The sequence below is a fragment of the Watersipora subatra genome, chromosome 10 (assembly GCF_963576615.1).
Source record: "Watersipora subatra chromosome 10, tzWatSuba1.1, whole genome shotgun sequence".
NCBI classification, from domain to species: Eukaryota; Metazoa; Bryozoa; class Gymnolaemata; order Cheilostomatida; family Watersiporidae; genus Watersipora; species Watersipora subatra.
Window position 1 is genome coordinate 14,324,186 of NC_088717.1, and position 13,027 is coordinate 14,337,212.

At 34.4% G+C, this 13,027-nt stretch overlaps 1 protein-coding gene across 1 annotated transcript; it reads right to left on the minus strand.

Moving 5' to 3' along the window:
* Positions 1-9,773: 9,773 nt before the first annotated feature.
* On the minus strand, positions 9,774-12,598 carry LOC137406808 (zinc transporter ZIP10-like). The gene is made up of 4 exons (XM_068093420.1): positions 12,059-12,598; positions 11,718-11,745; positions 11,145-11,206; positions 9,774-9,920 (listed from the first exon to the last, which is right to left on the minus strand). Exons 1-4 carry the CDS (start codon positions 12,596-12,598, stop codon positions 9,774-9,776), a joined length of 777 nt encoding a protein of 258 aa, XP_067949521.1.
* Between the last annotated feature and the right edge of the window lie 429 nt (positions 12,599-13,027).

Consider the following 13,027-nt stretch of genomic DNA (forward strand, 5'->3'; position numbering starts at 1 on the left):
CCTAAATAGAAGTGGCAACTCAAACAATTTGCTTTTTACTTTTAGAGGTACCCCTCTTTCTCTCATTACCATTTTCTGTGAGAACATAGACAATCATGGTTCTCCCCACTTTTTATAACCATGACTTTTCTATGCAGGTTTCAACAATGGTTTGCCATTGCCTTCTGTTGGGTGTTTTCATTGAGACAACGTCTTTAGCTAGCTGGCCATTGGCTCGCAGAGGAGCTCCTCTGGCCTTTGTCAAGTTTTGTTTATAGTCCTGCAGGGTTGCTAGCAACCTCTTCAACTACGCTGGAGCACAGACGGGGTGGTGGGTTTAGTCGCCGGTGACTGACAAAATTTGACACAGGAGCAATTGTGGCTGGATGTCCTCTTAACACCCCGATGGTCCTTATGTGCTTCGAACCACTGACCTACTGATTGCATGCCAGCGCATTAGCCACCGGAATCACAGCTGTTCCCTACTACGTAGAGGTACCACATAGAGGTACCCATTGAACCTATAACAGTTTTTTAGTGTAAGGAAAGTAGAAATAAAAGATTCATCCGTGGTCAGATTCCATCATTGTTTGGCCTTTTTTAAAGTTGGTAAAAAAAATTTTAATTTTGCAAGCAATCGTGAAAGTTAATTTATTCATGAAACATGTGCAAATATATATATATATATAATAGTCTAATCTACATCACAGTTTATGGCTGTATGAGAACAGCCAGGTTGGTGTCTCTCGAGGAAAGTAGTGTATTTACATCCTTCAGAAGTAGATAGCAGAATTTTATGGTGTCCACCAAACAGCTCCCAGAACAGCCATGAACACTAAACAACCACAAACACAATTTTGTAAAATGACACTAATAACAAGAGGATAACTTCTAAAGCATCATTAATTCTGCTAGTAATGGCAGGCTATAATTATATAAGCTGCCTTTAAAGCAGTATAGACTATTGAAGATTGTTTGGGCAGGTATCTCTAGTGCCACAAAATGTTCATACAGCTCGACTGAGATCTTAGGATATCTCCTAATTCAAAAGCATTTAGACATATTTGTGATATTTATCTAGTGCACCGTGAGAGATCGTCAGACAATAACTATTTGTACCATTATCCCATTGTGCCAAAAATTTGCTGATTGGCTCAGGTGTTTAAGTATCAGTCTATCACACTGCATGCTGTGAGTTCTAATCCCATACAAAGGAATTTTTTTTGTCAGCATACATCTGTGGCTTCAGGCAGACCAGTAGAGATGACTTTTATTATAGCAAAAGTTATGTAGTCAATAAAATATGAGAAATTTTGCTGTATCCTTTGCACATTTGCATTTGTTTAGTATAAAACATTCAAAAGTTAGCACAGAGTTGAGAGACTTTGCAAATTGACTAAAATTTGAAAAAATTTGACTTTTTTTTAAATTTTGAGGTAGTTCGAGCGCTATAAAGTATAGCCAGTATAGCCGGTATAGCCGGTATAGCCGGTATAGCCATTATAGCCAGTATATAGCCATAGTGTAGGAGAAGATGGAATAAAGAATCAATGTATATGATTGAAGATGTGAAGTAACTAAGATTGGTGGTGAGTATGAAGAGAAAGAGAGAAGTAACTAAGATTGGTGGTGAGTATGAAGAGAAAGAGAGATGTGTACAAGCTAAGAGGCTTGAAAGAAATCAATTTGAATATTGTGCATTAGGATGCTGCCAGAATTAAAGTTAACCAGAGGCATCGGAGGCCAGCAATGCATGAAATAGACAAGATGGCAGTGGCAGAATTAGACAAAAAGGATGGTGCTAGCGGAAATGAGCCGAGCACTTGAAGTAACTGCAGCGGTGTAGGAAATCAACTATAGTAGCACCTACAGAACTGTCAACTGTAGTTCTACCTGTAGAACTACAGTTGACAAACTAAAGTTCTCATTTACAACATCTATATGACTTGAATTAAGCAAATAAAAATGTATGTAGTGCTATCATATCTGTACATGTTGTTGTCTTCAACTAATAAAAATAAAATGTCTAGAAGTTATCCTGTATAACCATTTAAAACATTGGTGTACATCTGTTTTGTTTACACATTTAAAATTGGAACAAAATGAGTATTAATTTAATATATAATTTATGGTTATTGTTTAAATTCACATAGAGTAGCAATGTTGTAAATGAGAATTTGAGTTTTCCAATAGAGAGGTTCATTCAATTTATTTCGAACATCACTGTAGGTTAGATGAAGCAACATGGTTGTATCAGGGAGGGTGCAGAATAGAGTAGTGTGATGAAAAAAGGAAAATGACTAACCTATGTACCTTGGTATGTACCCTGATATGTACAATAGTATTTGCTCTGGTATGTACCCTGGTATGTACCATGTATGTACCCTGGTGTGTACATCGGTATGTACGCTGGTATGTACCCTGGTATGTACCCTGGTATGTACCTTGGCATGTACCCTACTATGTACTCTAGTATGTACAATTGTATGTACCCTAGTATGTACCGTGGTATGTACGTTAGTATGTACCCTGATATGTACCCTGGTATGTACCCTGGTATGTACCCTGGCATGTACTCTGGCATGTACCCTGGTGTGTACCCTGGCATGTCCCCTGGTATGTACCCTGATATGTACCCTGCTATGTACTCTGGTAGTTTAGTTCGCTGTAAGAGTCTGTCAGGCTATTAAAGCACGAGTATAAGTATGTGCACAATAAATCTGAAAAATGCGTTCTTATTAATATGCCCTTCTCAATATTAATTTTAAAGAGCAGAAAAAGATGTGGGAAGTGAGTGTTGAATATGGTGAGCGCTTGAATAAAAAATGAACATTGACTATTAAGTTATGGGTAATAGAGTGGCAGAGATGAAAGTGGCGGAGCTTTTAGAGACACGAGGCGCACTGTGAGGCCTCGACTAGACAGCATCTCCGTGTTTGAAAAAAACAGCCAACTATTTTTAATGTTGGTTATGGTATACAAGTATGTAAACATCTCACATGCAGTAAGAAAATTTTGAGCTATCTTAATCCATTAAAACTCTAGGGAATTGTCTTATCATACGCAATGCTATTTAAGACAACTTCAATTCCTCCGGTTTTCTCAGAGCAGTTAATTTTTATCATCCACCTTGGCAGCCATCTTGGCAGCCAAACTCAATTATTAAAAAGGAACTTGCGTAGAATTTTATTAGATTTTATCAGAAATTATCAGTACTTTCCTATTATTTGCAAATGTTTTTGATGTTTTATGTTATCTGGCTGCCAGGATGTTTCAAAATAAAAATCGACAAAACTTCATCATGATTAAAATGTCTGGAAGAAATATGCGCTGAAATGATGTCTCTAGTTGCACAGCTGCCTGTCTTTCTCTTTATTGATATCGGCTATTGCGGTCAAGTTGTAGTGTTAAACGCCGCTATTCTGTCAGTTTCATTGCCGATGTGCAACTTTAGACATCATAATTTCACTTTCACTTGAATCTGAGTGTTTTAATTTCAATCGAGTAGCAATATTCATTTAAGGTGCATACGATAGGAAAGCTACTTACAATAGCCGATAACCATGTAAAGGACGATTCCAAGCATGATTCCGCTGACACCCAAACACATGGCTCGTCTGGAATAAGAGTGGGCCATCGGCATGTTGTTCCGTTTTATGTGTTCAGAAATTTTGCCTAAAAGGTGTGCACTTGATAAAGTACAGGTTAATCTCATATAGCATTCTTGGTCTTCATCAAGCCAATAATATGATCAAGGTTTTCAGTCTGCTAAAGGTAAATTCAAGGCTCTAGTGCTATCAGACTTGAATTTTGCTCTACATTTTATTCTCCATAAATCCCATTGTAGTGGTAAGCTGAACAAGGTACAGTTTTTCGAAAAACGATATACTTTTTTACACCTGATTATGATCGCTCAGCGAGCAAAAAGGGTAGTCAGTTGTTTATTAAAATGTTAATTATTAAATATTAACAACGACAGACTTTAAGAATTATGTATATATAGATAGATAAATTATTATATTTAGCTTAACTATAATAAAACAGTATGATAAACTATAGTATTTATTATAACAAATAATTTATTATAATAAGTTTCAATGTTGTTTTAATATAGTTAATTATATTATAATAAATTATACTACAATATTATTATAATATTATAATATAATGATTATAATACAATTATTATATTATAATTATTGTGATATACTTATAACAACTATATTATAATTATTATATACATATTATATATAATGATTATGATATATAATAATAAGTATTATATACAATGATTAAAATTTTAATTATTATATTAAAGATTTAGAGTAAAGTTTGAATGGTTTCGAGAGACCAGAAATGGATAAACAGGTTTTTAGCTACTAAGCGTGGTAAAACTTTCTTCGAGGTACAGCAATGATCTAATGTCAGGCGTAAAGAAACTACTGATTATAATGTTAAATATTAGTATTAGTTAGTAGAGTGTAACAAACCCACATGAATATACGCAGGTAAAAAAAGCAAGAATTGGGCAGCAGAAGAAAGCGCAGGCAGCGAGGGTATAGTAAGTATCTGGTGCCATGTCTACAACAGAACACGCGTATATTATGAGTAAACCATGCGCATGAGCAAATGATGCTATGTATAAAAAAAATTACATATTTCAAAATTAATTTATAATATGTATTCCTTACTTATAATTCCTGATAAAATACATCCTTTTAAAAAAATTTTTATTATAAAAGGAAAAAGATGTGAGTTTTTGCTAATGTTTTGCTTAGATCCTTTTGGTAATAAACAAACACATAGCAGTAATGTTGTGTTTACCTTTTGTATAAAATTTACAGTAATTCCACACAAGATGATATAACACAGAACAAAATCACTCTGTACAGATCTGTTAACAATAGTATTAAAAAACTTTTACTGAATTAAATTTACTTTGATATTTTAAAAAGAATCAAAATTAAGTTAGAGGATCAGATAATTTTGAAACTTTAAAATATGAGTTTAAGTTAAAAACAGTAACAAGTATTTAAGTCAGTGATAAATGAAAATATGATAAATACGGTCACTTTCTGATAAACTCTACTAAAATTTGTGTAAGTCCACCTTCATGAATATTATGTTAGCAGTAATGATAAGGCAAGAAAGCTGCTACATGGAAATCTAGCCTGAATTCAGTTTGAAAATGTTCATCAAAATATTTCTTCAACTTTTCTAGCTTTTAACCTTCAGTAAAGTATCAGTATTTTAGAAATCAAAGGTGACAAATAACTTGATTAGTCCAGGCTGTCACGTTGAAGTGGCTTTACTGAACCTATCAGGGGTCAAACTATAATTATACATGAGGTATTGCTTTCTTTAATGATAAATTGTAATAAACCATAAACAAAACCAATATAAATTTGTAAGATAAGATGCATTAATATACTATGCATGTTTGTGATACCTCAATAAATACGGAAATTTACTTAACAGTTGGAAAACCTGTGAGCCAATAAGAGCATGCTCTAAACATGTCATATACAACTAGCAACAGTATTTACTTGTACAAAGCCTTAGAAATTACTAAGTTTCCATGCAGTGATAGGGTAGCGACACACCCCCATATAGTGCTGAAATGTCATCATGGCAACAGCTGTGTCGCTCTCATTTTGTCATGACTCGGTGGCGCTGTTTGGAAGCAAAACACCGTGTGATGCGATATCTTTGTGATATATTTGAACCATGGAAACGGCGCCGCACTTGTACGTTCACATATGTCTTGCTTTCTTGTTTCTTCCTATGTAGACATATGCCTCAATATAAGGCGTTGGTTAGCTATCGCTCTGCTATAGCCGCCCTATCGAAACGTGATTTGATGTTCAGCACAGTGTAGCCCTTCAACACTGGTACACTCAGGTGTCGCTACACTATCACTGTATGGAAACTTAGTGATAGCGAATGATTGAGGCAGCAAAAATGTATGTATGAGTATCCATCAGAAGAAAATGATGTCAGCTCAAATATACAAGAGTTTGCAGCTCCTGTAGCAATTGCAAAAGAATTGACCAATCAGGGAGATAGATAACTACAAAAGCAATCTAATTTAATGTTACAATATTCCACCTTTCTAATAGCTTATGATAATATTTTCATTTAATGAACTTTTATTATTACTACATTATAATATTATATTTTAATACAATATATTAATATATATCATACTATATATAATCTATAATAATATAATATGGTACACATTACAAAATTATTTGATGTCTTTTTACCGTCTTCGGCGTATTGAGTAGCTTGGTCTATTTTATCACCCCTCTCCATTGCTGAAGCGGATCTTATCTTGTGATGAGATCTCGAACCTACAAATATTTTAATGTATAAAATGTTAGTTTATATATACATATATAAACTAACACTTTACACATATATATGTGTAAAGTGCTAGTTTAAATATATATATTTAAACTCACTTAAAACTTTGCGATTTGAGTATATTAAAATTGAAAATTGAAATTACATGAGATTTGACTAAAATCTTTGTGTGACAGTTACCGGATGTCAATGTTTGAGCCTTTCATAGTTAGTATAATAATATGTATTATTATGCTAGATATAAAAAGCTTGCTAGTATTAATCACTGTCAAACATTGACATCCAGAAACTGTTTTGTGATCAGGGAAAGCATTCGCAGAGGTTTTCTAAAACTGCATGCTGGTCTATGAACAAGTCAGCATGTCTCCTAAGCATAGATAAATGCTGTTCTTTTTTTAACAACAAAAGCAAAGTTTTAGTAGAGCGGTAGTTTGTAAAGACTCTTACCACAGTCTACGCAAATAGAAAAACTTTTAAGCCTTTGATACTGCGCAGTTAGCATAGCTTGAGCTCATACAGTATTGTTACTTACTTGGAGCTCTTAAAACTTCTTTTTCAGACTTGTCTAAAACAAAAATAGCACATCACATGAAATATTATAGTGGCTAGATAGTACATAAATTGCATTTATATTAGAAACTACAGTGCTGTACAAGATGTTAGCCTAACATTCTAAAAATTCTAATATATCATTTTAGAAACACATTAATAGCGTACACTCATGATTAATAACGAATTAATGAAAATTTTCAAGCAAAATTAGTAACGAATAGTTTTAATCGAACTTTTGAATAGACATTTAAAGAGTCATATGTAAATTTCTGTTTCAGGTGAATTTATACTGGAAGTTTTGATTTTGACTTCTGTCTGAAAGATAATAGTTACTTTATAAATGAACTACGATAACAAAATATTTTCTGCTTTTTTGTTTGCTCGTTTTTCTGTTTGTTTCATTTATTGTAAGCCTAATGTATGTATGTTGATTGATTCACAGCTATATACAAGTTGACTTAAAGAAAAGCTATTCACTAAAAAACAAGTCATAGAGCTATATTAACTCTAAATGCTTATGTCAATTTGTCAGAGAATATTGTGTATTATTTAACAGCTTAATAAGGTTTATCCTCTCTCATCTTACAGCTGTCAGCTAATACTAATTAGTAACAATGATAATAGTAATGCTAACAACAAACAAAATAATAATAATGGTGTTTCAATAATTACAATAATAGTAGTAATATTCGTAATCATGATAACAATATTAATACTAATAATAATTATAATAATAGTAATATTAATAATGCTTGTAGCATAATCAATATTAATAATAAAAGCTTGCTCAGTGTGAAAATAAGGAGAGGCATGACAAGGCTGAACAGCTTGTACATTGAAACATGTGGTAAGTATGAACTACCACATGTAATGAACTGGTACGACCATGCAGCTGAAAAAGTTGCGAAGAGCAACAAGGCGACAGCACTGTGGGATTTCACTATACAAACAGACCAAACCATACAGGCAAAGAGACCAAGCATATTAGTATTAGATGAAGAACTAGATCATGTGTGGTTGGTAGATATTGCTGTGGCTGGTGATGAGAGAGTGGAAAGGGAAGAAAGGGAAGATGTCAGTGAGTGCAATACCTGTTGTGATTGGAGCACGGGGGTGTTAGCAAACCTAAGAGGGAATTATAAAAAATGGACATGGGAAGGAAAAAGAGACGGAGAACAGATTTCTGCTCTGTTGGGATCTGTAGGAATATTACCAAAAATACTGGATATCCAAGGTGAGGGGACCTTACTGAATACCAGTGTACTACCAGACAAAGACTGTTATCCAGTAACAGGAATAATAAGGATAAAAATTTTAACTATCTTTTGTTCATGACAAACTTTTGTTTTTCTCAGGTTATTTATTACTGCTTGCTTCAAAAATATATGAAAAAACTAAAGTTAATATTATGAAACTTTTGTCAAACTCCGCCTTGCAAAGATCTGTTTATCTAGTTTATTTGCCAGCCAAAGATATAGACAGAGAAGTGTTATAATATACACTAGATGTGAAAGCCTCGTTAGTGTTTGTCACTGTCAAATACTGACATCCAAAAACTGTTTTTGCAAACAAAAAGCCTTCACAGAAGTTTACAAAAATGGTTTTATGTTCTGCATGAGACAACGGGTGTTCTGCATGAGACAACGGGTGTGCTGGTTTATGAACAGGTCAGCACGACTCCCCAAGCATTGATAAATGATGTTCTTGTTATAAGCCGGAAGCAAAAGTTTAGCACAGTAATAGTTTATAAAGGCTCTACCACAGTCTACAGAAATAGTTAAACTTTTAAGCCTTTGATACTGCGCAGTTAGCAAAGCCTGAGATCATGCACTATGGTTACTTACTTGGAACTTTTGAAATCTGTTGTGCAGACTTGACTAAAACAAATATAGTACATCAAATGAAATATTATAGTGTCCAGATGGTAAATAGATAGCATTTATATTCAAACCTACAGCACTGTATAAAATGTATGTTTATGTGTTTCGGTGTAGAATGTTTTTAAAATGTTAAACTTACATCTTGTACAGTGCAAAATTCTTCTGAAAAAACTTCTTACAAAAGTGCTAAAAGCATTTAAAATGTCATTTTTTTAAAAATTCTAAGTTTAGATTTATAATTGACTCCAACTTAACAAAGAAGTTCAGGCAGAGTAACTGGCAGCTTCAATTGAACTTTATATTAGACATCTGATAACCCATATACATGTATATAATAGTATAAATTGATGTTTTAGGTGAATTTATACTAGAAGCTTTGATTTCGATTTTTGAAGACAACGGTTACTTGGTAAATGAAGTATGGCTATGCTGTAAACCTGTTTATTTATTTTTCATTTGTTTCTTCATTGATGCACCGCTAGATATTTAAAGAAGAGCGATTATTCACTAGAGAACAAGTCATAGAACAGTGTGCTAGCCGATTGCGGGACCTTGGACTAAGAAAAGAAGACTACATTGCGACTGATGCCAGGACTGAGCTGAACCCCAACTCTGCTGATGACACCGCCCTTGATAGAACTTTTGGGTGATTAAGGATCGGCTACTGAGATGGCCTGGCAACCAAGGGACAGGGCTTAACAGCACATAGAGACTATAAAAGGAGTTCTGATGAGCCAAGAAACATACTCGTCATACATGACAAACTTTTATGTTTCTCAAATTATTTGTTGCTGCATGTTCAAAAATATTAAGTAACCATGAATTTATTAATTAAACTCTTCTAAGAATGAACCTTTGAGAGATCTGTTTCTCTTGTTGATTTAGCAGTCAAAGGTATACACAAAGAATCTATTCGGCTATCACAATTATCCAATGTTTATCGAGCAATCATATCTAATACAACAACCATTACCTCAAAGTTAGTTTTGATACTTAGGAGTTGTGCTCACCTATACCATGCTTGGAAGAAAACTCCTCAACTACTTGCTCATAACGCTCTCTCGTATTTTCGGTCACAAAACCGCCGCTCTGGATGCTTGTCTTCAACCTTTCGGTAGATTTATTTGAATTTGACTCAGCCTATTCAAAAAAACAACAGCGCCATAAATTGTTAAAGAAAAAATAACTCTCCCGTATTGCGATAATCTATGCATTTAATAAAACCAGTAGATGGTGTGTTTTCAAATGGGAGTATTAAGGCCTTATTGCATCAGGCACCTTACTGTAACAATCGTTATGCTCGCTACTCTACAATTTTTTTTTCTTCAATTGGTTGAGCCATTAAATTACTTCGTTGTAGCTTGAAGAATTGTTAATATTTAATCATCTGACAACCAACAAGGCCAACCAAACAAGCCTTTTAAAATTTGTTTAGGCTGTTTAACTAGATTGTAACAGGAGTTGTTTTCCGCTAATCTAAAAAAATCAACTCCTTTTCATTCAAGGGACCTTGCATAGGTTACAGAAGCTATGATTTATTTAGAGGAAAGAATGTAGTAGGAAGTACATTATATAAGTAGGAGAGCACAACTACTTAGTTATGTGATAATGTTTTATACACACCAGACCAGTGATTTAAAATCGCTCTTTGTAATATCTGTAGTAATAATAGGAACGATTAAAATTATTTACTGTTCTTACCCAAGACCATCATCATTATTATTACTATTATCATAAGCTATTTTTATTTGTATACTAGCAGAGTGCCGGGCATTGTACAAGTATTAAAAATTAGCTTATAAACAGTAGGAGGTAATGTAGTTGCTTGCCACCCGCCATTAGCCTGGCACATTGCCAATGGCTAACTTGAGTAAGCTTACTAATAAGAGCCATGAGAGCAAGCATAAAATTACGTTGAGCGGTAACGGAAAGCAGTAGCGCATTTTTGCCCACATAGCGACATATATCGCCCAAAGACTCCATCAATCTCACATAGCTTAATTGGTAAGGTATTTGCCTGAGGAACAGAAGGTCCCAAGTTCAAATTTTCTGCAATACGGTTTCTTCATTCCTAAATTTTAATAGTAATGGCTGGACAAACCGAAGTACACGCAGACCCAAACTTGGAGATTTATAAATAGACATTAAAAGCTATTCTTCTCTGTAAATCGTGATTCTTATTAGCATGCTATAAAAACATGAACAACTTTTTTTTGCCTTTAGCCTTCACCTTTACAAATTATTCTTTAGGTTGCTGCATTTCACTTGTCATAAACTGGACAGTTTTAGTTGCACTATTTGTAGTATATCTTACATCTAGTACCAATTAGGAGAAAGGGGCACATAATACATAAAGCCACTTACATTCAACCTCCGATCTGAAGCCACTTGTGGCCTAGAAAGAGATTCCATGTCAGGTGGTTCTTCTACAAGGATAGGAAAATAAGGTGTAAGTTTGCATAACGGTGTGTTATGGCTGCATGTGTATGTGTTCTTGTACATATACATGAGCGACCATTAATGTTTCTAAGCTGTGGTGTGAGCCTGAATGCATTCATGCATGTGCTGTGCACACAAATGCATGTGAGTGTACACATGCCTAAGTAAATGTATGCAAAACACATGAGAAATATCTTGGAAAGATTCAAAATTAGTTGGAGAAATCGGAAAAAGATACACAATCACTCTTACAATAAGCTCTAAAGGGGGATATTAAAATGGTTTGTTGCTTTCAGACTTCCTATTCGCGGTTAGTTAGTATAGGTAGTTTACACTGTAATAACCCAAATATAATGCTCCCTTTTGTTCCAGACTTTATCATAAGCTGAGAGAGTATTATACTTGAGTAAGCGTTATACTTGAGTGATGACAGTGATAATATATTAGTATGGCAGCAAGGTTTGTGAAAAACTGATATGTTGAAACTTGAGAGCTTACTTTTGCTTCCAGGTGATGTACGGATGTCCTGCAATGAGTAAAAAACATGTCATTACATATCAAACTTGCTGCATGCTCCTTCTTATCACACATCAATTGTGAAAACCAATGTAAGGTGCCATATCTAATGAATCTATGAGCAAAGGTTTACTATTTTCACTAAGCATCTATCATAAGAACGGAAAAAATGAGAACAAATCGTAAAATGGAAATCATTTACAAAAACACCAACAACAACGGTCTTGCGACAACATTAATAATTCTGAAATGATGATGACTTTGTGCTGTTTGTTAGTCCCTACATTTCCTTGGTCTCTTGCATTATTTGATGATTTGCCAACCTGCTCTTTGGATGAGTGATGTTTCTCTCCATGCCTGTGATGGCTTGATGATCTATGATGGTGTCTTTTTTTATGTTCATGGTGACTTGGTTCATGCTTGTGATGACTTGAATCATGCTTGTGATGACTTGACTCATGCTTGTGATGACTTGAATAATGCTTGGGATGACTTGACTCGTGGTCCTGATGACTTGACTCATGGTCCTGATGACTTGACTCATAGTCGTGATGACTTGAATCATGCTTTTGATGATTTGAATGGTGCCTGTGATGACTTGAATCGTGTTTGTGATGGCTTGAAAGCGGTTTGGGATGACTTGACTCAAACTTGTGATGACTTGACTCGTGTTCATGATGACTTAGCTTATACTCATGTCCGCTAGGTATGGGCTCGAGTTCTTTATTTTGATGCTGACCTTCTCTGCCTCTTTGATGACTACTAGCCTGCTTATGAAAACTCTGCTGATGTGATGAGGCTTGCTGAGACAAACCTTCGCCATGCAATGATTTTACACTCTCAAACTTATCGAGCTTTGCCATGTTTGGCCTGCAATACAGAAATACCTTAGATGCAATGCTGACCAATCCATCTATCGAGCAGTTAACATATTTTTTTAAAGTAGAAAATACTGCGAACGGCAATATTGGTTTTATTGGCCTGTATTCATAGTCAAGATGCAACATTCACTATTTTTTTGCAAAAATGTAGGTGTTAATTATGTGTGTTTGATAGTATTTATAATACAAATGTATTTCGAATCAATTTTGTCCATGATGTTTTGGCAAATGCTTGTTAAAATATAACTTTATTTGAATGCCACATTTGACTGTACAACGATCATGCAACACCAGTACTAACTACTGCATCTAAGGTATTTCTGCACGAATCAAAAAGCATTTGCTCAAACAAAAGGCGAACTACATGTATTCCACCACAGGTTTTTTACCATAAACATGTTTATATCTGCT

Bases quoted from the DNA above. Each gene is read 5' to 3' on its own strand.
- LOC137406808 (XM_068093420.1), bottom strand. From the start codon at position 12,598: ATGGCAAAGCTCGATAAGTTTGAGAGTGTAAAATCATTGCATGGCGAA. The intron at 11,746-12,058 runs GTTGGCAAATCA...TACTCATTGCAG, and splicing joins ATCACTCATCCAAAGAGCAG to GACATCCGTACATCACCTGG. The intron at 11,207-11,717 runs GTAAGCTCTCAA...CTATCCTTGTAG, and splicing joins TACATCACCTGGAAGCAAAA to AAGAACCACCTGACATGGAA.